This window comes from Pleurodeles waltl, chromosome 8 (genome assembly GCF_031143425.1).
Source record: "Pleurodeles waltl isolate 20211129_DDA chromosome 8, aPleWal1.hap1.20221129, whole genome shotgun sequence".
Lineage (NCBI taxonomy): Eukaryota > Metazoa > Chordata > Amphibia > Caudata > Salamandridae > Pleurodeles > Pleurodeles waltl.
In genome coordinates, this window is record NC_090447.1 from 791246030 (window position 1) to 791272875 (window position 26846).

General features: G+C 47.5%; 1 protein-coding gene across 13 annotated transcripts in view; it reads right to left on the bottom strand.

The window, feature by feature from the left end:
• Window positions 1-995: 995 nt before the first annotated feature.
• Window positions 996-26846, bottom strand: part of HTR1F (5-hydroxytryptamine receptor 1F) — a 2610837-nt gene continuing 2584986 nt past the window's right edge. For all 13 annotated transcript variants that reach the window (XM_069205051.1, XM_069205044.1, XM_069205047.1 and 10 more), the window contains one exon: window positions 996-2858. In XM_069205051.1, coding sequence (XP_069061152.1) covers window positions 1713-2828 — 1116 coding nt within the window. In that variant the 5' untranslated portion in view covers window positions 2829-2858 and the 3' untranslated portion in view covers window positions 996-1712. The remainder of the gene's footprint in view (window positions 2859-26846) is intronic.

Below are 26846 nucleotides of genomic sequence, written 5' to 3' on the forward strand. Positions count from 1 at the left end.
AAAAACAAATATGCCTATGATGCTGACACCCTTGCACCACGGTGCAAGGGTACCTGCGTTGGTGTATTGTAGCCAAATGTGCACCAGCGCTGTGGAAGAGGGCAGGAATGTGCCGTATCTTAAAGATACAGCACTTTCCTTCCCTTTTCTTCTGAAGCGGACCAGATTAGCAGGAAGGCTTGTGGCTGTGCCGTGCGCCAAAGCAATGTAAATGAGGCCCCTAGTTTTTTGGCAACAGTTTTCCCACACCTTTCTCTGAGTCACAAGGCATCAGCCTCCTTCCTACCCACCTTTAACCTAAATGACAACTGTTTAGAACCAGGTGTATAACTTTTCATTTTTCTAAGTTAAGTTTCATAAAACCCAGGTGTCATGTCTAAAATTGTTTTTGTCATTAGACCCTCTTTTACTACAGGCAAGAAAAAACAATGTTGTTGCATTACCATCCATATGTATTACCATTTTCCAGACACATTATTACCAGCTCTTCATGGAGCACAAGTTCAAGAGATTCTTTTTAAATAAAGGAAGATTAAGAGAACTAAACTCATGTGTCCCACTTCAACGTGAACCATTTCCCCAAACTTGTCTCCCCATATAGTTTCTGTCATGAAAAGATTCAACATTTTTCCTGGATGGTGATTTTTAGAGCCATTTGATGTAATTCTTTTTAGTATATGTTCCATATCTGCCCTTGGGGAGCTCTCAGGCACTTAATTCAAATATAAATAGTCATCTTCTATTGTGATGTTTAACCACAGAGGATAAAACAGTATTGAGTGGAAGTCCTATGTTATGTTTACATTAAGCTAAAACTGAAAAAAATGTTACGTTGGTCAAAACCATGTGCCAAGGCTTACTCATGAAAATGGCATTGAGAACCTTTGTTCTAATTGTGTCAGAATATCGTTTATAGAAAAAGAGTGTGACATAAAAATTGTGTACTAAATACTTTGTAAAAAAAACAAATTGACTCAATACCCAAAGGGTGTAGATTATCTTTTATTAACACCAATGGGTGATATTTTTTTAATGGTAGGACACAATATTTATGGCAGACGATATTCTGACAATTAAATTCTGTTACCATACTATTATTCTAGATATTGTCAGTCCAGATACTAAACCTTGTTGCAAGTCAAAAAGGATCTTGTGTTTGGAAAATAACACTTTTATTTTTTATCTAATGGTTGTGGCATTGAGCAGAGAGCAAATTCTAATCCAGACCAAATCAAATTTGCATGTGTACAGTATTTGGTTGTCACTTCAGTCATAATTTGAAACCCACTGCCAATAATTATATCATATAGGCACAAAGCATGTCAAAACGTAAACAGGAAAATGAGATAATTAATAATCAAAATTTACACAATTATTTTCATGACACAATACATGTGTTTAAGACCCAGCAAAAAACAGTGAACTTGATCAGGGCAAAAAAGAAGGTGCTTATTGCAGATATTGTGATTGGTCAAAGAAGAGTCCAAAACTATCATTTTAGCCAATAGTGTTGAATTTGTTTAGTAATATGCTTGTCTAAAGGATTTTGCTAACCAAATTCACTAATATGTGCAGCAATATCCTGCTGTTGTTCATATTAAGCATTATTCTTAATAACAGTATGTGGCAATGATTTTTAATTAACCATGTAATTGAATAGCTATTAGTTAAAAACAAGATTAAAGTTCTATCTATGGCAATAGAATATTTTGTCAAAGATAATGTCTACATCGCATAAGTCTCTGGAATGCCTTCTTGAAGTCTTCGTTGAAGATAGTGTAAATTAGGGGGTTAATAAGAGAATTGAGGTATCCCAACCAAGTTAGAAAATTGGACATATCATCAGAAATATAGCATGTTTCACAGATATTAACAATGACTTCTTTTACAAAAAAAGGCAACCAGCAAATCACAAATGCACCCAAAATCAACCCCAGGGTGGTTGCTGCCTTCCGCTCTCTGGTGCAAGAGATTTTTTGTCTTCTCCAAGCCTTCTCTCTCCTGGATTCAGACTTTGGGTTTCTCACTGTGATGTGGATCCGATCAAAGTCTGTTGAGGGATCTGACAAAGATTTTTCTGCTATGCACAGTGTGGAGCTCATTTTGGAAATCCTCCCACTGGGATCCAGGTGTATTTGTCCATTTTGCTCCTCTCTTGCAACCCGGCTTACATTTCGCTTGTGGTATAAACTTTTAGCAGCTCTGTATATTTTGTAATAAAGGATCAAGATTAATGCAAGTGGAATGTAGAAGGCGCCAAATGTGGAGTAAATTGTGAACACAATGTGAGTATGTTTGATGATGCATTCATCTTCTTTAGTGACTCCTTGGTGCCTCCAAAACAAGGGTGGCATTGAGATGAAAATAGACAAGATCCATGTGACTGCTATCATAAAGCCTGCATGCTTAGGTGTCCTCTTCCTGGCATACTCCACTGCATCTGTGATTGCTCGATAACGATCCAATGCAATCGCCGAAAGGTGCAAAATAGAGCACGTGCAGCAGGTGATGTCAACACTAAGCCATATGTCACACACTGCTTGCCCCATGACCCACGTCTCCTTTAGAATGTATATTATGCTAAAGGGCATCACCAAGATGGCCACAAGAAAATCAGTAACAGCAAGGGAGCATATCAAATAGTTGGCAGGGTGATGGAGCTTTCTGGTGACAATGATGGCAGCAATCACCAGGGCATTGATGGCTGTTGTCATGAGTGTCAGGACAGAAAGGGTGAGAACGATGAGAACCTGGCTCACAGCTCCCTTGTGCATTCCTTCAACAGTGCAGTTTAGTTCGGTTGAATTCATAAAATCCATGGCATTCATTTAAGTGACATCACAGGATTCAGAAGGTCCCTGCAGAGAAAGAAAACATATTTAATTCTTTTAATCTGTTATGCTAGACACCTACACCACATTGGTTTAAGTTTTTCATCAATAATACACCACAATAACATCACCATTTAATTCAGGGATATACATCCCACAATTTCAATTGGTTAGAGAGCTGTTTGGATGCTACAACTTAAACATTGTTAAACACCAGAAGACCTATGCTGGCCTACATATCTATCTATCTATCTATCTATCTATCTATCTATCTATCTATCTATCTATCTATCTATCTATCTATCTATCTATCTATCTATCTATCTATCTATCTATCTATCTATCTATCTATCTATCTGTTGGACCTGGCTTTTTGACAGGGACATCCCCAAACTTTTTGCCTCCTTCCTCCTATTTTTTCTGACCTGTTGTTGTTGGCTTTTGACCTCTGGGCACTTTACCACTGCTAACCAGTGCTAAAGTGCATATGCTCTCTGGGTAAATTGTACTACTGATTGGTTTATCCATTATTGACTATTTAATTTACTTGTAAGTCCCTGGTAGAGTGCACTACATGTGCCTAGGGCAGGTAGATTAAATGCTACTAGTGGGCCTGCAGCACTGGTTGTGCCACCCACCTCAGTAGCCCCTTAACCCTGTCTCAGGCCTGCCATTGCAAGGCCTGTGTGTGCAGTTTCACTGCCACTTCGACTTGGCATTTAAAAGTACTTGCCAGCCTAGAACTCCCCTTTTACTACATATAAGTCATCCCTAATGTGTGCCCTAGGTAACCCCTAGAGCAGGGTGCTGTGTAGGTAAAAGGCAGGACATGTACCTGTGTAGTTATATGTCCTGGTAGTGTGAAACTCCTAAATTCGTTTTTACACTACTGTGAGGCCTGCTCCTTTCATAGGCTAACATTGGGGCTGCCCTCATACACTGTTGAAGTGGCAGCTGCTGATCTGAAAGAAGCAGGAAGGTCATATTTAGTATGGCCAGAATGGTAATACAAAATCCTGCTGACTGGTGAAGTCGGATTTAATATTACTATTCTAGAAATGCCACTTTTAGAAAGTGAGCATTTCTTTGCACTAAAATCTTGTTGTGCCCTTCAATCCACGTCTGGCTAGGTTTAGTTGACAGCTCCTTGTGCATTCACTCAGACACACCCCAAACACAGGGTACTCAGCCTCACTTGCATACATCTGCATTTTGAATGGGTCTTCCTGGGTTGGGAGGGTGGAGGGCCTGCCCTCACACAAAGGACTGCCACACCCCCTACTGGGACTCTGGCAGACAGGATTGAACTGAAAGGGGGCTTGGTGCATTTCTTAGAGACTCTTTGAAGTCACCCCCACTTCAAAGGCACAACTTAGTATAAAACAGGGCCTCTGCCCTACCTCATCAGACACTTGCTGGAGAAGAAACCTGAACCAGAAACTACATCCTGCCAAGAAGAACTGCCTGGCTGCTCAAAGGACTCACCTGTCTGCTTTCTACAAAGGACTGCTGCCTTGCTGTTGCCCTGCTGCCTTGCTGAACTCTTGTCTGGCTGTGAAAGTGCTCTCCAAGGGCTTGGATAGAGCTTGCCTCCTGTTCCTTGAAGTCTCAGGACCAAAAAGACTTCTCTCTTTTACTTGGACGCTCCGTGCGCAGAAAATTTCGACGCACAGCTTGTTTCGCGGCGAGAAAAACGCCGCACTCCGACGCTGATCGACGCGACGCTCTTGGGACGATCGAAGATCCGACGCACGGCCTCGCAAGGACAACGCCGCCCGACCTCTAGAGGAGAAATCGACGCAACGCCTGCCGTGAGATCGTAATTTCAACGCGCAGCCCCGCAGATCGAAGTCTAGAGGAGAAATCAACGCGACGCCTGCCGTGAGATCGTAATTTCGACGCACAGCCCCGCAGACCGACGCGCAGCCGGAGAACAAGCAGGAAAATCCACGCACAGACCCGGGACATCTGGTAATCCCCGCGATCCACAGAAAGAGACTGTCCGCGCGCCGGAAAACGACGCCGACTTCCCCGCGTGTAAAATAACGACGCAAGTCCGTGTGTGCTGGGGAGAAATCGACGCACACACCCTTTTTCCACGCACCTCTTCCTTTGTGGCCCTCTGAGGAGATTTTCCACCAGAAACCAGGTACTTTGTGTTTGAAAGAGACTCTGTTTACTTTCTAAAGACTTAAGACGCTTTATATCACTTTTCAGTGATATCTTTACAAATTCATATTGCAACTTTGATCGTTTTGACCTGAAGATACCCAGATAAATATTATATATTTTTCTAAACACTGTGTGGTGTATTTTTGTGGTGTTATGCTATGGTGTTGTATGATTTATTGCACAAATGCTTTACACATTGCCTTCTAAGTTAAGCCTGACTGCTCGTGCCAAGCTACCGGAGGGTGAGCACAGGCTGATTTTGGATTGTGTGTGACTTACCCTGACTAGAGTGAGGGTTCTTGCTTGGACAGAGGGCAACCTGACTGCCAACCAAAAACCCCATTTCTAACATTGGTGATCAGCGGTGAGGATAGGACTTGTGTTTGTGCAGTGACATACAGTAGCTAAGCATTTCACTACCTACCCACAGTTGAAGGTCAACTTGATTTTTCATCTTTTTCGCTTTTGGTTCTCTGATGTCCTCCTGGATATACTATTGATATTTTGGACTTTGAATTTTGGTTCTTGCCAGTAAGACTTTGTCAGCAATGAGATTGCTTACCTACTCATTCTTTGTGCTTATTGACCACCTCACTAAGACTGACCTAAGGAAGCTTTGCAGAAAATGGGGCCTTCCTGTAGCAAGGAGATCTACTAAGGCGGAGATGCTACATGCCTACATAGTGGGGGGGGAAGAAAGATGGGCAGAGAGAGAGGCAGCAAGAAACCAAATGACTAAGTACCCCTCAGATGAGGAGGAGGACTACTCACACGAGGAGGAAGACTACTCAGATGAGGAAAGAGAACTAGTGGGAGATGAAGGGCTCCTAGCTCTACAGCGGTGTATGGAAGAGCTAGATGAGCAGCTTGAAAGGGCTGAGGCAGCAAGTCTCTTAGCCCTGGAAGAAGAAAAGATTGCAGCTCAAGAGCTGAGCTGTAAAGAGCTGAAACTGGAGGCCGGAAGGGCTGAATCCAGTTCAGATGGTGGCAGCAAAAATCTTGCATCTAGTACTGCTGAAGAAGGGCACAAGCCCAGAGATTTGGTGCCCAACTTGAAGAAGGGAGTTGACACACCCCAGGCAGTTCAAGGGTATGAGGTAGTTCCCGTTATGCACAGGGTCCCTGAGAAGGATTGGGGAACTGGCACAGGGAGTCATATTCCTACTGGGGGGAGGGACACTTTACTGACTCTAGCAGAGAGTGACAGAGAAAAGGGTTCCCCCCTGGTGGACGTCCTGGATATAGAGTGTAGAGACATCCCAGAAGAGTATGGGTTGAGTGTCAGGGACAGACAGATACTGTCTCACCAGTCTCAGGATGGTGAAGTAGAGTGCTTTTCCAAGGTTGAGTTACTGGATGGTTGGGTGAAGGGTACTGTGGTTAATACATGTGAAGGGCAGAGTGATGTAATTGCTGGAGAGCATATGTCTGGTCCTTATTTTCCAGAGCTACGCCAACACCAGGTGGAGTGTGAGTTCTCTGACCCCAGGGAACTTACAATGGAGGCAGACTTCGGGGTGAGTACCAGAGAGTATGAAGAGGCATTTGGGGGTGCTCCTGAAGGGAGTGGTCTAGGTGGTTCCCAACCGAGTGGGGTGGGAAAGGATTGTAGTGTCCCAGGTAGGTCCCAGGTCCTAGAGGGTTCCATGAGGGAACACCAGGAGGGAAGCCTAGCCTGTACCGTAGGGCCACCTTTTGAAGGAAGCCCCGCAGTGTCAGAAGAACTTGGGGGGGGGTGACTGTAGCCAGCATCCCAACAGTTCTGGTGTCTGGCAGTACCCCTCCTAGTGAGGGGGTGCAGAAGTCCAGACATAGGGTTGAGAGGGGGTTGCAGACCCCAGTGGAGGACCTTGAGAGTCAGGGGACAGCTCTGAGAGCAGAGCCCCCCAGGAAAGACCCAGGTGAAACCGTTTCTGGTTTGGGGGAAACCCAGACTCTGCCGGATGGGCAGAGGTTGGGAGACCTGCACCAACCAGACTCTTGTGTGGCCCTTGGGGACGGTGTGTCCCTTGTGGGGGGTGAGACTGCCCCCCAGGAAGTCCTGGCATGCCAGGCAAAGATTCAACCTCAGGGTGGTGACTCTGGGTTGGATACCCAGGTTCAGAGGTTAAACTCTGACCTGGTGGGAGGTAGATGTGCCTCCCAAGAAGTCCTGCTGTGTCAGGCAATTGTCCAACCTCAGGGTGTTGACTCTGGGTTGGATGACCAGGTTCAGAGGTTAAACTCTGACCTGGTGGGGGGTAGGTGTGCCCCCCAGAAAGTCCTGGCGTGCCAGGCAATTGCCCAACCTCAGGGTGGTGACCCTGGGTTGGGGAACCAGGCTCAGAGGTTAAACTCTGACCTGGTGGGAGGTAGGTGTGCCTCCCTGGAAGTCCTGGCCTGCCAGGCAATGGTTCAACCTCAGGGTGGTGCCTCTGGGTTGGCTAACCAGGTTCAGGGGATAAACTCTAACCTGTTGGGGGGTAGGTGTGCCCCCCAGGAAGTCCTGGTGTACCAGGCAGTGGTCCAACCTCAGAGTGCTGACTCTGGGTTGGATAACCGGGTTCAGAGGTTAAACTCTGACCTGGTGGGGGGTAGGTGTGCCCCCCAGAAAGTCCTGGCGTGCCAGGCAATTGCCCAACCTCAGGGTGGTGACCCTGGGTTGGGGAACCAGGCTCAGAGGTTAAACTCTGACCTGGTGGGAGGTAGGTGTGCCTCCCAGGAAGTCCTGGTGCGCCAGGCAATTGTTCAACTTCAGGGTGGTGACTCTGAGTTGAATGGCCCAGTTCAGAGGTTAAACTCTGACCTGGTGGAGGGTCAGTGTGCCCTCCAGGAAGTCCTGGCGTGCCAGGCAATTGTTCAACTTCAGGGTGGTGACTCTGAGTTGAATGGCCAAGTTCAGAGGTTAAACTCTGACCTGGTGGAGGGTCAGTGTGCCCTCCAGGAAGTCCTGGCGTGCCAGGCAATTGTTCAACTTCAGGGTGGTGACTCTGAGTTGAATGGTCAGGTGCAGAGGTTAAACTCTGACCTGGTGGGGGGTAGGTGTGCCTCCCAGAAAGTCCTGGTTTGCCAGGCAGGGATCCAGTCTGAGGGTACAGACCCTGGGCTGGAAGACCAGGTTCAGGGTGTCCCCCCGGACCTGGAGGGAGGGGCTACTGATAACAGTGCCCCTACCATGTTGTCTTCTGAGGAGGCCACTCCTAGTTGGAGGGTGCTGGACCCCAGAAGGGAGGGCAGGGGGGGGGAAGCCTCACCCCGGGCCCTAGTCCAACCTGAAGGTACAGACCCCAGGTTGGAGGGCCAGTTGCTGGTTAACAGCCCTGCACTGGTGGAGGAATGGTACAGGGCGACTTCTGTAAGCACCCTGACCATGTTGGACTCTGGGGGTACCGCTCCAGGAGGGAGGGTACAGAGCCCCAGAGGGGAGGACCAGGTTCAGGCTGTCATCCCTGACCTGGTGGAAGGGAGAGTGGTTAAAGGGTGCCCAGCACCTGGGGCTACCGCCCCCCACTCTCCACAGCCACAGTGGTTGGAGAGCTTTGAGAGGCCTGTGGCCTGGCTCTCATCCCTGACAGCTGTCAGTAATCACTGTGGCTTGCTGTCCGGGTGGACAGAGTTATCCCTGGGGAGGGGACAAGTGTCACACCCCGGGGGTAGAGTGGGCAACACCACTGTGTTGGTCATGGTGGTACTATCCGGCTCCTGGGATACATCTGTGAGCAAAGTAAGGTTAGGTGCTGCACAGATGGGATCCGCAGGTAAGGAGAAAGGTTCTCTATGGGTTGGCTTAGTGGACCCTGAGAGTATGGACAGAGTGATCCAATTGGAGTCAGGAAGGCGAAGAACTGGAGCATGCCCCTGCTGTTGTGGGCCTGGGTCCTTGTTCTGTCGCCTCAAACAGGGAAGTATATCAGGATAGTGATTGTTCTCCCCTGGCTTTAGGCTGGTAGGGGGTCATGTTGGACCTGGCTTTTTGACAGGGACATCCCCAAACTTTTTGCCTCCTTCCTCCTATTTTTTCTGACCTGTTGTTGTTGGCTTTTGACCTCTGGGCACTTTACCACTGCTAACCAGTGCTAAAGTGCATATGCTCTCTGGGTAAATTGTACTACTGATTGGTTTATCCATTATTGACTATTTAATTTACTTGTAAGTCCCTGGTAGAGTGCACTACATGTGCCTAGGGCAGGTAGATTAAATGCTACTAGTGGGCCTGCAGCACTGGTTGTGCCACCCACCTCAGTAGCCCCTTAACCCTGTCTCAGGCCTGCCATTGCAAGGCCTGTGTGTGCAGTTTCACTGCCACTTCGACTTGGCATTTAAAAGTACTTGCCAAGCCTAGAACTCCCCTTTTACTACATATAAGTCATCCCTAATGTGTGCCCTAGGTAACCCCTAGAGCAGGGTGCTGTGTAGGTAAAAGGCAGGACATGTACCTGTGTAGTTATATGTCCTGGTAGTGTGAAACTCCTAAATTCGTTTTTACACTACTGTGAGGCCTGCTCCTTTCATAGGCTAACATTGGGGCTGCCCTCATACACTGTTGAAGTGGCAGCTGCTGATCTGAAAGGAGCAGGAAGGTCATATTTAGTATGGCCAGAATGGTAATACAAAATCCTGCTGACTGGTGAAGTCGGATTTAATATTACTATTCTAGAAATGCCACTTTTAGAAAGTGAGCATTTCTTTGCACTAAAATCTTGTTGTGCCCTTCAATCCACGTCTGGCTAGGTTTAGTTGACAGCTCCTTGTGCATTCACTCAGACACACCCCAAACACAGGGTACTCAGCCTCACTTGCATACATCTGCATTTTGAATGGGTCTTCCTGGGTTGGGAGGGTGGAGGGCCTGCCCTCACACAAAGGACTGCCACACCCCCTACTGGGACTCTGGCAGACAGGATTGAACTGAAAGGGGGCTTGGTGCATTTCTTAGAGACTCTTTGAAGTCACCCCCACTTCAAAGGCACAACTTAGTATAAAACAGGGCCTCTGCCCTACCTCATCAGACACTTGCTGGAGAAGAAACCTGAACCAGAAACTACATCCTGCCAAGAAGAACTGCCTGGCTGCTCAAAGGACTCACCTGTCTGCTTTCTACAAAGGACTGCTGCCTTGCTGTTGCCCTGCTGCCTTGCTGAACTCTTGTCTGGCTGTGAAAGTGCTCTCCAAGGGCTTGGATAGAGCTTGCCTCCTGTTCCTTGAAGTCTCAGGACCAAAAAGACTTCTCTCTTTTACTTGGACGCTCCGTGTGCAGAAAATTTCGACGCAGAGCTTGTTTCGCGGCGAGAAAAACGCCGCACTCCGACGCTGATCGACGCAACGCTCTTGGGACGATCGAAGATCTGACGCACGGCCTCGCAAGGACAACGCCGCCCGACCTCTAGAGGAGAAATCGACGCAACGCCTGCCGTGAGATCGTAATTTCAACGCGCAGCCCCGCAGATCGAAGTCTAGAGGAGAAATCGACGCGACGCCTGCCGTGAGATCGTAATTTCGACGCACAGCCCCGCAGACCGACGCGCAGCCGGAGAACAAGCAGGAAAATCCACGCACAGACCCAGGACATCTGGTAATCCCCGCGATCCACAGAAAGAGACTGTCTGCGCGCCGGAAAACGACGCCGACTTCCCCGCATGTAAAATAACGACACAAGTCCGTGTGTGCTGGGGAGAAATCGACGCACACACCCTTTTTCCACGCACCTCTTCCTTTGTGGCCCTCTGAGGAGATTTTCCACCAGAAACCAGGTACTTTGTGTTTGAAAGAGACTCTGTTTACTTTCTAAAGACTTAAGACGCTTTATATCACTTTTCAGTGATATCTTTACAAATTCATATTGCAACTTTGATCGTTTTGACCTGAAGATACCCAGATAAATATTATATATTTTTCTAAACACTGTGTGGTGTATTTTTGTGGTGTTATGCTATGGTGTTGTATGATTTATTGCACAAATGCTTTACACATTGCCTTCTAAGTTAAGCCTGACTGCTCGTGCCAAGCTACCGGAGGGTGAGCACAGGCTGATTTGGGATTGTGTGTGACTTACCCTGACTAGAGTGAGGGTTCTTGCTTGGACAGAGGGCAACCTGACTGCCAACCAAAAACCCCATTTCTAACATTGGTGATCAGCGGTGAGGATAGGACTTGTGTTTGTGCAGTGACATACAGTAGCTAAGTATTTCACTACCTACCCACAGTTGAAGGTCAACTTGATTTTTCATCTTTTTCGCTTTTGGTTCTCTGATGTCCTCCTGGATATACTATTGATATTCTGGACTTTGAATTTTGGTTCTTGCCAGTAAGACTTTGTCAGCAATGAGATTGCTTACCTACTCATTCTTTGTGCCTACTGACCACCTCACTAAGGCTGACCTAAGGAAGCTTTGCAGAAAATGGGGCCTTCCTGTAGCAAGGAGATCTACTAAGGCGGAGATGCTACATGCCTACATAGTGGGGGGGGAAGAAAGATGGGCAGAGAGAGAGGCAGCAAGAAACCAAATGACTAAGTACCCCTCAGATGAGGAGGAGGACTACTCAGATGAGGAAAGAGAACTAGTGGGAGATGAAGGGCTCCTAGCTCTACAGCGGTGTATGGAAGAGCTAGATGAGCAGCTTGAAAGGGCTGAGGCAGCAAGTCTCTTAGCCCTGGAAGAAGAAAAGATTGCAGCTCAAGAGCTGAGCTGTAAAGAGCTGAAACTGGAGGCCGGAAGGGCTGAATCCAGTTCAGATGGTGGCAGCAAAAATCTTGCATCTAGTACTGCTGAAGAAGGGCACAAGCCCAGAGATTTGGTGCCCAACTTGAAGAAGGGAGTTGACACACCCCAGGCAGTTCAAGGGTATGAGGTAGTTCCCGTTATGCACAGGGTCCCTGAGAAGGATTGGGGAACTGGCACAGGGAGTCATATTCCTACCGGGGGAGGGACACTTTACTGACTCTAGCAGAGAGTGACAGAGAAAAGGGTTCCCCCCTGGTGGACGTCCTGGATATAGAGTGTAGAGACATCCCAGAAGAGTATGGGTTGAGTGTCAGGGACAGTCAGATACTGTCTCACCAGTCTCAGGATGGTGAAGTAGAGTGCTTTTCCAAGGTTGAGTTACTGGATGGTTGGGTGAAGGGTACTGTGGTTAATACATGTGAAGGGCAGAGTGATGTAATTGCTGGAGAGCATATGTCTGGTCCTTATTTTCCAGAGCTACGCCAACACCAGGTGGAGTGTGAGTTCTCTGACCCCAGGGAACTTACAATGGAGGCAGACTTCGGGGTGAGTACCAGAGAGTCTGAAGAGGCATTTGGGGTGCTCCTGAAGGGAGTGGTCTAGGTGGTTCCCAACCGAGTGGGGTGGGAAAGGATTGTAGTGTCCCAGGTAGGTCCCAGGTCCTAGAGGGTTCCATGAGGGAACACCAGGAGGGAAGCCTAGCCGGTACCGTAGGGCCACCTTTTGAGGGAAACCCCGCAGTGTCAGAAGAACTTGGGGGGTGACTGTAGCCAGCATCCCAACAGTTCTGGTGTCTGGCAGTACCCCTCCTAGTGAGGGGGTGCAGAAGTCCAGACATAGGGTTGAGAGGGGGTTGCAGACCCCAGTGGAGGACCTTGAGAGTCAGGGGACAGCTCTGAGAGCAGAGCCCCCCAGGAAAGACCCAGGTGAAACCGTTTCTGGTTTGGGGGAAACCCAGACTCTGCCGGATGGGCAGAGGTCGGGAGACCTGCGCCAACCAGACTCTTGTGTGGCCCTTGGGGACGGTGTGTCCCTTGTGGGGGGTGAGACTGCCCCCCAGGAAGTCCTGGCATGCCAGGCAAAGATTCAACCTCAGGGTTGTGACTCTGGGTTGGATACCCAGGTTCAGAGGTTAAACTCTGACCTGGTGGGAGGTAGATGTGCCTCCCAAGAAGTCCTGCTGTGCCAGGCAATTGTCCAACCTCAGGGTGTTGACTCTGGGTTGGATGACCAGGTTCAGAGGTTAAACTCTGACCTGGTGGGGGGTAGGTGTGCCCCCCAGAAAGTCCTGGCGTGCCAGGCAATTGCCCAACCTCAGGGTGGTGACCCTGGGTTGGGGAACCAGACTCAGAGGTTAAACTCTGACCTGGTGGGAGGTAGGTGTGCCTCCCTGGAAGTCCTGGCCTGCCAGGCAATGGTTCAACCTCAGGGTGGTGACTCTGGGTTGGCTAACCAGGTTCAGGGGATAAAGTCTGACCTGTTGGGGGGTAGGTGTGCCCCCCAGGAAGTCCTGGTGTACCAGGCAGTGGTCCAACCTCAGAGTGCTGACTCTGGGTTGGATAACCGGGTTCAGAGGTTAAACTCTGACCTGGTGGGGGGTAGGTGTGCCCCCCAGAAAGTCCTGGCGTGCCAGGCAATTGCCCAACCTCAGGGTGGTGACCCTGGGTTGGAGAACCAGGCTCAGAGGTTAAACTCTGACCTGGTGAGAGGTAGGTGTGCCTCCCAGGAAGTCCTGGTGCGCCAGGCAATTGTTCAACTTCAGGGTGGTGACTCTGAGTTGAATGGCCCAGTTCAGAGGTTAAACTCTGACCTGGTGGAGGGTCAGTGTGCCCTCCAGGAAGTCCTGGCATGCCAGGCAATTGTTCAACTTCAGGGTGGTGACTCTGAGTTGAATGGCCAAGTTCAGAGGTTAAACTCTGACCTGGTGGAGGGTCAGTGTGCCCTCCAGGAAGTCCTGGCGTGCCAGGCAATTGTTCAACTTCAGGGTGGTGACTCTGAGTTGAATGGTCAGGTGCAGAGGTTAAACTCTGACCTGGTGGGGGGTAGGTGTGCCTCCCAGAAAGTCCTGGTTTGCCAGGCAGGGATCCAGTCTGAGGGTACAGACCCTGGGCTGGAAGACCAGGTTCAGGGTGTCCCCCCGGACCTGGAGGGAGGGGCTACTGATAACAGTGCCCCTACCATGTTGTCTTCTGAGGAGGCCACTCCTAGTTGGAGGGTGCTGGACCCCAGAAGGGAGGGCAGGGGGGGGGAAGCCTCCCCCCGGGCCCTAGTCCAACCTGAAGGTACAGACCCTAGGTTGGAGGGCCAGTTGCAGGTTAACAGCCCTGCACTGGTGGAGGAATGGTACAGGGCGACTTCTGTAAGCACCCTGACCATGTTGGACTCTGGGGGTACCGCTATAGGAGGGAGGGTACAGAGCCCCAGAGGGGAGGACCAGGTTCAGGCTGTCATCCCTGACCTGGTGGAAGGGAGAGTGGTTAAAGGGTGCCCAGCACCTGGGGCTACCGCCCCCCACTCTCCACAGCCACAGTTGTTGGAGAGCTTTGAGAGGCCTGGGGCCTGGCTCTCATCCCTGACAGCTGTCAGTAATCACTGTGGCTTGCTGTCCGGGTGGACAGAGTTATCCCTGGGGAGGGGACAAGTGTCACACCCCGGGGGTAGAGTGGGAAAAACCACTGTGTTGGTCATGGTGGTACTATCCGGCTCCTGGGATACATCTGTGAGCAAAGTAAGGTTAGGTGCTGCACAGATGGGATCCGCAGGTAAGGAGAAAGGTTCTCTATGGGTTGGCTTAGTGGACCCTGAGAGTATGGACAGAGTGATCCAATTGGAGTCAGGAAGGCGAAGAACTGGAGCATGCCCCTGCTGTTGTGGGCCTGGGTCCTTGTTCTGTCGCCTCAAACAGGGAAGTATATCAGGATAGTGATTGTTCTCCCCTGGCTTTAGGCTGGTAGGGGGTCATGTTGGACCTGGCTTTTTGACAGGGACATCCCCAAACGTTTTGCCTCCTTCCTCCTATTTTTTCTGACCTGTTGTTGCTGGCTTTTGACCTCTGGGCACTTTACCACTGCTAACCAGTGCTAAAGTGCATATGCTCTCTGGGTAAATTGTACTACTGATTGGTTTATCCATGATTGACTATTTAATTTACTTGTAAGTCCCTGGTAGAGTGCACTACATGTGCCTAGGGCAGGTAGATTAAATGCTACTAGTGGGCCTGCAGCACTGGTTGTGCCACCCACCTCAGTAGCCCCTTAACCCTGTCTCAGGCCTGCCATTGCAAGGCCTGTGTGTGCAGTTTCACTGCCACTTCGACTTGGCATTTAAAAGTACTTGCCAAGCCTAGAACTCCCCTTTTACTACATATAAGTCATCCCTAATGTGTGCCCTAGGTAACCCCTAGAGCAGGGTGCTGTGTAGGTAAAAGGCAGGACATGTACCTGTGTAGTTATATGTCCTGGTAGTGTGAAACTCCTAAATTCGTTTTTACACTACTGTGAGTCCTGCTCCTTTCATAGGCTAACATTGGGGCTGCCCTCATACACTGTTGAAGTGGCAGCTGCTGATCTGAAAGGAGCAGGAAGGTCATATTTAGTATGGCCAGAATGGTAATACAAAATCCTGCTGACTGGTGAAGTCGGATTTAATATTACTATTCTAGAAATGCCACTTTTAGAAAGTGAGCATTTCTTTGCACTAAAATCTTGTTGTGCCCTTCAATCCACGTCTGGCTAGTTTTAGTTGACAGCTCCTTGTGCATTCACTCAGACACACCCCAAACACAGGGTACTCAGCCTCACTTGCATACATCTGCATTTTGAATGGGTCTTCCTGGGCTGGGAGGGTGGAGGGCCTGCCCTCACACAAAGGACTGCCACACCCCCTACTGGGACTCTGGCAGACAGGATTGAACTGAAAGGGGGCTTGGTGCATTTCTTAGAGACTCTTTGAAGTCACCCCCACTTCAAAGGCACAACTTAGTATAAAACAGGGCCTCTGCCCTACCTCATCAGACACTTGCTGGAGAAGAAACCTGAACCAGAAACTACATCCTGCCAAGAAGAACTGCCTGGCTGCTCAAAGGACTCACCTGTCTGCTTTCTACAAAGGACTGCTGCCTTGCTGTTGCCCTGCTGCCTTGCTGAACTCTTGTCTGGCTGTGAAAGTGCTCTCCAAGGGCTTGGATAGAGCTTGCCTCCTGTTCCTTGATGTCTCAGGACCAAAAAGACTTCTCTCTTTTACTTGGACGCTCCGTGCGCCGAAAATTTCGACGCACAGCTTGTTTCGCGGCGAGAAAAACGCCGCACTCTGACGCTGATCGACGCGACGCTCTTGGGACGATCGAAGATCCGACGCACAGCCTCGCAAGGACAACGCCGCCCGACCTCTAGAGGAGAAATCGACGCGACGCCTGCCGTGAGATCGTAATTTCAACGCGCAGCCCCGCAGATCGAAGTCTAGAGGAGAAATCGACGCGACGCCTGCCGTGAGATCGTAATTTCGACACACAGCCCCGCAGACCGACGCGCAGCCGGAGAACAAGCAGGAAAATCCACGCACAGACCCGGGACATCTGGTAATCCCCGCGATCTACAGAAAGAGACTGTCCCCGTGCCGGAAAACGACACCGACTTCCCCGCGTGGAAAATAACGACGCAAGTCCGTGTGTGCTGGGGAGAAATCGACGCACACACCCTTTTTCCACGCACCTCTTCCTTTGTGGCCCTCTGAGGAGATTTTCCACCAGAAACCAGGTACTTTGTGTTTGAAAGAGACTCTGTTTACTTTCTAAAGACTTAAGACGCTTTATATCACTTTTCAGTGACATCTTTACAAATTCATATTGCAACTTTGATCGTTTTGACCTGAAGATACCCAGATAAATATTATATATTTTTCTAAACACTGTGTGGTGTATTTTTGTGGTGTTATGCTATGGTGTTGTATGATTTATTGCACAAATGCTTTACACATTGCCTTCTAAGTTAAGCCTGACTGCTCGTCCCAAGCTACCGGAGGGTGAGCACAGGATGATTTTGGATTGTGTGTGACTTACCCTGACTAGAGTGAGGGTTCTTGCTTGGACAGAGGGCAACCTGACTGCCAACCAAATACCCCATTTCTAACACTATCTATCTATCTATCTTGTACAATTCTTAAGGCAATCTTCCCATTTCTTGAATTGTATAAAGTTCTAATACCGCTTTTTTTTAGAAATGCCAGTTTGTTACTTTTCTCTTACAAGATCGTGACCGTCTTATCCGTTCAACTCATGACTTTCATAGTGCTTTTTACATAAGATAATAGCTCTGTGTCAGTTGAAGATGATGCTTTACACATATTCTGTGACCACTCTGGATTACAACAAAACACTTTCAGCTTCCTAGCTCAGCCATCAGAATGTTTAATGAGTTAATCAAATTTCTTTTTGATTTTTTATAAATCATATTTGCTATGTCTCCCCTCAGTGATTTGATGAGTTAATCACCTCCCTTTGATTTTTTAATGTCAGCTAATCTAGCTGTCACAAGCATTCCCATTCCCATGTAAGAGATATCGGGTGGCTGGTTGTGGGGGCAAACCCTACTCAAGCAACAACCACAATGCTTGGCGGGTGAACCACAAAAATACACAAAAAAATAGCCTGTGTTTAACCCTTTGGTAGCTTAGCACAAAAAGCAGCTGGGCTGAACTTAGAGGCAATTTCTAAAGTATTTATGCAGCACTTAAACAGTAATAAAGTGAAAACACAATGCAAGACAAATCTTACACCAATTTAGAAAAATAAAGTATATTCTGATAAGTTATTTAACATCGAAAATACCAAAATCCAGTAAGCAGTACCATGGTTTGTAATTGTAAATGTTTAGATAAAAAAGTGCTTAAAAGCACAATGCACCTACTGTGGTTACCTGGCTACACCAGACAGGGAAACTCACAAGTTCAGTCTAACCACGATGGAAAGCAGGCCGGATACAGGGACCAGGTTAGGATTGCTGAGAAATTTATCTTATGTTCTTGATGTAGGGTGCTGTGTCAAGAAGCAGCAGTTTCAGAGAGCAATTAAGGCCCTGATTTATCCTTTTTTTGTGCCGCATTTGCATCATTTATTGACGCTAAAGCGACGTAAACTTACAAAATACAATTGTATTTTGTAAGTTTGTGCCGCTTGTGCCTCAAAACATGACGCAAATTCAGCGCAAAAAAAGTATAAATCAGGGCCTAAATGTCCTGCATCAAGATGCGTCATACAGCTTTGGTACCAATGAGTGACATGGGGTCCTGCATCAAGTTATGTTGTGCTGCGTCGGTTTTGAAGGGGAGCTGTAGAGACTGTATCAGGTTGTATTGCACTGCATAGGTTCTGATGGGGACCACAGCTGGCCTGGAAGAGCACCTTTATCCCCACTTCCAAGAGTCCAGGACTTGAAAGAGACCATTTGGAAGGTTAGAACTCACAACAGGCAGAGTCCAGGTGCAGGTGCCGAGATTTTGGAACTCATTGTGTCTCTGTAGCACAAAACAGGAGTTCAGACAAAAAGCCCTTGTAGTCCCTCTGGTGGTTCTGGGGTCAATGTACAGGTTCAGTCCTTCTTCCTCAGGTAGAAGGCAGAAGAGCAGCAGAGCAGTCCAGCTTGCAGGCAGGGCACAACAGCAGCAGAGCAGCCGGGCAGTCCTTCTTCTGAGTCTCCCATAGTTCCAGAAGTGATCTGAAGAGTGCGTCTGACGGTTCCTTTGTATACCTGATGCTAACTTTGAAGGAAGGGCACTTCTTGAGTTTCCCACTACAGAGGTGTCTGGAATTTCCTGCCTCCCTGTGCTGGTTCTAGTCTGTGTGGCAGCACAATAGGCTAGTATAATATCCTTTGTGTGTGGACTGGGGGAATGCTTTTGAAGTGCAAGTGTAGTAGGTGACAAGTAACTCCTCTATCCTGCCAACACCCAGACCCTCTATTGTGATACTGTCTGGGAGGAATACACAAAGGACAACTGCCAGTTACACCTAGTAACGTGACAGAGGAACAGGTTGCAGGCACTAAACATGACTTTTCTACCTGCTCCCAATCAAAAGTTATCACTTATTACAAGCAATAAGGCAACCCAATGTTATCCTATGGGAGAGGTAGGCCTCACAGTAGCGAAAAACAAATGTGTGCGTTTTTCACTACAAAGACATGTAAACCTCAAAAGTACATGTACAACATTTTAATTACAATGCATAACGCCCTATGGACTGTTTAGGGCCTACTTTATGGGTTAATTATATAAAATAAAAACAGTTTTAGGTTTTAGGCTGGCAGAAGGGTTATTTTTCCAAGTCGAATTGGCTGTTTAAAACTACTATTAGGCTGCAATGGTAGGCCTGGGACATGTTTTAAGGGCCTACTTAAATGTGGGGCAGAGTAAGTGCTGCAGGCAAAATATTAGCATTTAATTGACCAGCGCAGGGTATATGGTCTATGTTAGACCTGGAAACCTTAGGGTGGTCCTCCTCCACTGTTCTTAACATTTTTGTTGGTATTAGGACTCTGTACACTTTACCTTTGCTAACCAGTGCCAAAGTGTTTGTACTCTCCCTCCTAAACACAGTAATATATTTCATATATTTCATCCCCAATCAGCATATTAAATTTACTTATAAGTCCCTAGTACAGTGGTACTACATGTACCCAGGGCCTGTGAATTAAATACTACCGGTGAGCCTGCAGCATTAATTGTGCCACCCACTTATGTAGCCCTTTAACCATGACTCAGGCCTGCCATTGCAGAGCTTGAGTGTGCAGTTTCACATTGCCATTTCAACCTTACACAATAAACCTTTTGCCAGGCCCACACCTTCTTTTTTTATTACATATATGTCACCGCTACAGTAGACCCTGTATAGCCCAGAGGGCAGCGTGCAATGTATTTAAAAAGCAGGATGTGTACTTTTAAGTTTTACATGTCTTGGCAGTAAAAAACTCTTTAATAACGGCAAGGCATATCTTTCCCATGTGATAACGTTAGAGTTGCTTTCTTACAGCTTTTAAGGGTAATTTCCAAATGGGAAGAGATAATTCCTTCACGTTTGCTGTCTCTGAAATCTCAATTTAAAACCCTACCTCATAGTGAAGTTGCACTTTAACTTGCAATTCTGAAAATGTCACTTGTAGAAAGATGGCATTTTCTAACCTTAGCCATTTGGTGTATGCTGCCTGTCTCTGATCACGTGTCGGGAGGGGCGGGTTATAGCTGGGCTTTGTGCCTTCCCCCACACATAATGGGATCTTAGGTGTGAGTTGATGGTCTATCCTGGCAGGATGGGAGGGAGGAGCTGGAGCCAGCCTCACTTAAAACTGAATAGTCTGTGTCCTGTCCCCCACACAAAGGGATACATATCCCCCCTGTAGTGAGTCTGGAGCAAGGCCAGGAAAGGTAGGACTTTGTGTGGAGACAGTACACAGCCTATGGAGGTGTAAGTGTGAGGCTGTGGCCAGCTCCTCCCTCCCATACTGTCCTGATGGCCGATTTGGGAGCATCAAGTCACACCTAAGCTCCCATTGTGTGTGCCGTCTAGAGAGACAAAGCACACCTGAGACAAGTGATCAGAGACAGATTGTAGGCATACAGCTCTAAAAGCAGGAAAATGCCAACTTTCTAATAGGTGAAAACATCAATCCAACTTTACCTCCGGATCAGGAATTACAGCGTTTTTAATGCAGTAAGGAATCCTCAATGTTCCCCTATGTGGGGGTTAGGCCTCATAGAAGTGAAAAACTAATTTGGGAATTTTTCACTACCAGTATATGTAAAACTGCAAGGTACATGCCCTACCTTTTAATTACATAGTACCCTGCCCTACGTAGGGCCTACCTTAAGCGGTGACTAATACTTAATAAAAGGGAAGTTTAAGGCTTGGAAAGAGATTTCAAATGCCATGTCGACATCTCAGTGTGATACTGCGTACAGACTACAATGGCAGGCCTGGGACATGTTTAGAGGGCTACTTAAGTGGGTGGCAAAATCAGAGTTGCAGATCCACTGGCTTGACTTGCATCACTTGAACCGCGACCCCAAAGTGACTCCAAGGGCTAATTGGCTGGCTCCCTGATAGGAAGTCTCGGGGACATAAAAGATTTCCAACCACCCTGCTTCTGCACATGGACTATGCCAGCTGTGAATCTACCATGCCAAGTGGTGCCACCTCAGTCCTGGACCCTTGGAAGTGGGCCTAAGGTACTTGCTAGCAGAACAGATGCATCCTCTCTGCTGATCGACTCATCCCCAAGCACAACCAATGCATCTCCCCAGCAGATCATCCTTGAGCAGAAGCAATACATTGCTGCTACGTGGACTGGACCTGTCACAAAGACTTGCATCACCGCCGCATTACCGCATCTTGGGACTGACTAATCACCTTTGGAACCACCTGAGGCAATGCTTTTTCTAGTATAACTTCCTCACATCCTTCGTAAACAGCAACAGCAGCCTTAACAATGACACTGAACCTCTGCCTCGCGGCTTCACTGCTCATCTAAATCAAAGCATCACCTCTGCTGCACCACGCATCCTCGACACCGGACTTCACATCACAAGACCCACTGACAGGATCCTCGACGATGATGGAACAGGACTTCACACCACAGCCTCAATGCATCTCAGAACTGACACATTGCCTCTGTTGTGCAACGCTTCTTCAGCATGGATCCATGCAACACTCTGAAACCAGGATTTATGGTACTTTGGTTCAGTGGACATAACTGATTCCCTGTAAGTGGCCCATGCTCCGTCCGCCTCAACTCTTGACTTTGTCCTGGTGCAGATTGACCAGATATCCTCAAAAGCACTTCTTGCTTCTTTGCACTATTCTTACCTAACCTTTGAAATTCAATATCTCTGGTTCTACTTATTGGATTTTTGTTATTTTTGATCTTGTTTTAATTATTGCATTTGGATCTATTTTTGATAACCTGTTCTACCGTTTGAGGTGTTAGAGAATTTCTTTACACATTGCCTGTAAGTTAAGCCTGACTGCTCTGTGCCAAGCTACCAGAGGATGAACACAGGTCATATTAGGATTGCTTGTGCCTTACCCTGACTAGGATTGTGGTTACTGTTTGACCAGGGCTCATACCCCAGTCAACCAGAAACCACATTTCTAACAGTGTACCACTTTACTAGGAACTTATAAGTAAATTGAGAGCCTGATTTAAGAAAAGCGGGGCTGCATTGTGTTCAGCACCACTTTTCTTGTGCCCCTTAATGCCCCTCTAATGCCACCATGTGTGCGCCGTATCTAAGATACGGCGCACCATGGAGGTAGCTAGGGGAACTAGCGTAAATATTTTTGACGCTAGTTCTGAGCTTTGCAGGATTAGCGTGAAACATTTTGATGCTAATCCTGCAAAGCCCATCGAGGCCCATTCTAAATAATGATGTACCTCCTTTTAATGACTGCACTGAGCAGGCGTTAAAAGTGCAGAAAAAGATGTCACAAAGAAATCTCATAGATTTCTTTGCACCATTTTTTTGGCTCCCCTAATGGGGGAACGCCCCCTTTGAATACTTTATGCCTGGCGCAGACATAATGTTGCGCAAAGGGTTACAAAGTGGCGCAATGCATGCATTGCACCACTTTGTAAATATGGTGTGCCATTTTTGGCCATCTAACGCCACATTAGCGTAAAAAAAAGCATGCTAATATGTCGTTAGGATGGCACTAGAGGCTCTTAAATCAGCCCCCTAAATATGCCAATCAAGTGTAAGCCAATTGTACCATTCTATAGGGAGTTGGCATAAGCACTTTAGCACTAGTTAGAAGTGGTAAAGTGCACAGAGTCCTAAGGCCAACAAAACAGAAGTCAGAAGAATAGGATGGGTGAAGGCAAAAAGCTCGGGGTAAGACATCCAAAGGCTTGCAGCTCTAACAACATGGAGCCATATGTATGTGGTATTTGTATAGTGGAAACTTAGTGAAAATGCTTTGGAGTGCTGTACAAGGTCAAAGCAAAGATACAGTCAGTAAAGTATTAAAGAGATAGCTGGGTTGTGGGAGAAGATGTGTTCTGTTACTGGACTGTATTATTACATTATTAGAGTTGACTCACATTCGAATTTTTGGTTTTGCACTAAAGTCACTGGATCAGATATACAAAGTAATATCCTGAAGGAAGAGAATGAAGATGCAAATGTTGTTTAATACAATCCAGCACCGTATGTCATATTTATAGATCTGGAAATAGTAGCAAATAGGTGTAATTAAAGATAGCAACACTGTCACAAAGTTTAATCTTAACAGTAGTCTGTACTCTGAGGTTTTACATGTTTCTATTGAGTGCTTTCTCAGTTGCAGCATTTATAACACTTTTCTCAGGACGTATATTAGCTGGGATCTCACTCCCCGCCTACCTTCATGTTATCTTCAAATATACAGGGAGAAGACCATTTACCCTAATATCACTTTCCACACTAAGGCCCTCATTACGACCCTGGTGGTTGGCGGAGAAGTGGCGGTCTTACCGCCAACAGGCCGGCGGTAACAAAATTGGAATTATGACCATGGCGATCCGATCCGACCGCCAGGGCGGTAACGACCGCCGGGCTGGAGACTTGGGTCCCCAGCCCGGCGGCCGCCACAAGACCGCCGGCGGTATCACGACCCAGCTTACCGCCATGGATTTCATGGGGTTGGGAACCGCCATGTAATCCATGGCGGTAAGCACAATCAAGGCACTAATAGGGGTCTCCCCCACCCACCGCCGATTCCCCCCCCACACCCCTCACCCCCCTGACACCCCCCCAAAGATGGCAAGACCCCCCTCCCCACCCCCAACATTCATACACGCACCCCTCCCCACCCCCAACATTCATACACGCACCCCTCCCCACCCCCAAAATACATACACGCACCCCAACACGCACACACCCCCAACATTCATACACGCACACACCCCCAACATTTCAACACCCCCCACCCTACACGCATACAGACACACCCGATACTCATACCCGCACACATGCCAACATACATACCAACATACACACACACAGTCATACACGCACACATACTCACAGACATACAAACAGGCAGACACGCGCACACATTCAGCCACACAACACCCCCCACATTCATACACGCACTCACACACCACCTCAACACACTCACATGCACACCCCCATGCACGCACACAACACCCCCCCACGCCCCTCCCCTAACGGACGATCAACTTACCTGGTCCGTTGATCCTCCGGGAGGGGACGGGATCCATGGGGGCTGCTCCGCCGCCAGCACCCCGTCAACAGAACACCGCCACACCGAATCACAGAACGTGATTCGGTGGGCGGTGTTCTGTTGACGGGGCAGTGGAGGTGGAGCAACCTCCACTTCCCCGCCGACCACCAGTATGGCTGCTGGCGGCTCTCCGTCCGGAAAAGGACGGAGGGCTGCCAGCAGTCATAATACGCCGAGCGGAAAACCGCCACCACTGGCGGTCTTCAGCACGGCGGTCCCTCGGCGGTCTTGTGAAAAGACCGCCGAGGTTGAAATGACCACCTAAATCCCATAATCACATAATTTATGAAGCATGTTTTAAATGCTAATTGTGTTTGATCCTTGCATTCCCCTCACAAGTCTTAACCAGGGAAGATAATGGTATGATTTTCAAGGCTTGAACTGCCAGTAATTGAGATACTGAGTGGAGCAGGCCCAGCTTGTTAGTTGTGTTAAGTCAACAATTTACCAAATAAAATATGAATTCTGTGTTCTGAATTTCAGTTCCACACGCCCACTGCACCTTCTTGACATCTACTGCCCTGATGGTTGTGAGCAAGAATCAGGGTCATATCTTCAGGGGGTGTTTGGGGTCTTACTCCCCCTTAATACATTTATTCTGCAATATATTGTTGGGTATAGGTGTTTAAAGTTGGGTAAGGTGAGGTGTTTGTCAGATTTCACTTGCAATTTTTGCACACTCACACAAACACACACGTTTATGTTTGTTCTGAAGGACTTACAAAATGCTTATTTTACAATAACTTTTCTTTCTTAACACAGCTCCTTAAGCACCCATGCCCTGCATCTCATATGTTGTATTTTAACAAGACATGCCAGGACAATTGTTGGAATATTTGAAGCACCTCCCCCAAAATACTACTGACCAAGCTATGCCCCTAGCAGGAATAGAACTAATCAAAAATGGGCAGAAAATAGAAAATGTGCAATGTTTACTGCCAACCACTATTCTTTTTTTCTGCTCCCTTTTGATTTGCTTTGGTGAAAATTCTATTAAAGTCAGCAATAAACCTCCTACTAGGGGTAATAAAGACTGCGCCTGCCAGTGTTTTTTGATCCATCACCAGCAGTTACAGTGGACAGGTATACCACACAATTAGAAATGGTGTCATTGGTTAGTACAAACATAGGGGCATATTTATACTTGTTTTGCACCAAATGTGCGTAATTTTTTTAACACAAATTCAGAGCAAAAATAACTCCATATTTATACTTTGGTGCTAGACCTGTCTGGCGCCAAATTTATGGAGTTAAAGTCATTTTTTGGACGTGGGAACCTACTTTGCGGCAATGAGATGCAAAGGAGGTGTTCCCGTGCAAAAAATTATTTTAAGGCCCTAACGCCTTATTTATACTCACATGCAAAAATCATGCACAGGGGAAGGAGGGGTCACAAAATGGTGCAAAGCTTGCTTTGCACAATGTTTTGGTGCCTGGGTCAGGGCAGGCGTTAGGGGACCTGTGGGCCTATTTCCATGGTGGAACACCATGGAATAAGCCCAGAGGTGCCCTCCCCAAGCACCAGGGACACCCCCACCCACACCAGAGGGATAGTGGAGGATGGGGTCCCCATCCCAGGTATGTATAGGTAAGTACAGGGAAGTATTTTTGTTTTTTAAAGTGCCATTGGGGGCCCTGAAATGGACCCTCCAGCATGGCACTGGGTGCAATGGCTGTGCCCAGGGGACCCTGGTCCCCTGTGCTGGCCATTGGGGTGGTGGGCATGACTCCTGTCTTTTCTAAGACAGGAGTCATGTGGTACGTATGGTTTTGCGTCAGAAAATGACTCTAGGCAGGTTAGAGTCATTTTTTTTACTCTAACCTGCCTAACGTCATTTTTTGGTGCAAAACCCCCTTTTCCATACCGCCAGCCCCACCCGACTAACGTAATTTTTTTAATGCAAGCCTACCCTTTGCACCGGCTTGCACCATTCCATAAATATGGTGCCCGGCTGGTGCACAGAAATGGTGCAAGCCGGTGCTAAAGTTTTTGGTGCAAAACTGCGTTAGTGCAGTTTTGCACCAAAAAGTATAAACCAGGGCTTAATGAGGTTCCAGGAGATGGAGAGATGACTAATAGATTGTTATGTCGCTGAATAGTGTCCATAATGGTAAATGATAACAGATGGCAACCATTTTAAGAAATCTGTCTTCACCACACCTGTTCTGCTACCTTCTTGATGAAACATAAAACAGCAAGCAGAACAGAGAGACACAAAGTTAGGGTGCAGGGATGGTAAAGAAAGTAAATCAGCCAGTGGGGACGAAGACAAAACAAAACATAGAACAGTGATAGAAGAGACAAGGAGATGAAGGACAATTGTAATGAGATCAACAAAGAGCATGCCTCACAGCAGGGTGAAGACACGGGTGATGTGATAAACAATTGAAAAGAAGGGCTGCATGCAGAGAAGAAGTGCAGGATAAAGGGGGAGAGTGGTAAAACTGTCAGCAGGGTGGCTACAAGTGTCTTCCTGGTGACAAGCCCTAACCTGTGACAAACTGCTGAGTTTCACTGCATCAAACATTTAGGAAGGTGTGACACTCTGCATGCACATGACCCTGCGCCTCAAATTTACCCTCAACCCTATTTGCTGCCCTTCCAGATCAGAGGATTGGGAGGTGCTAAAAAAGTATAAATACGGGCCACAGGGTCCAAGCAGTTGGGTCCAAGCAGTCTTGTTTAGTTTCCTTAATTACTATGACTCGCTGCAAGATAAAGATGCCCACTTGAAGGAGAGTTTTGCCGTTGCAATGTGGTAAGGAGCCTTTAATTTGGGGAGGGGATTTCATCTATATTCAAGACCTTAAACGTGAGACTTCTAATAGAACAAAAAAAAACAGTTGAAGACTAGAACTGCTCATGTTTTT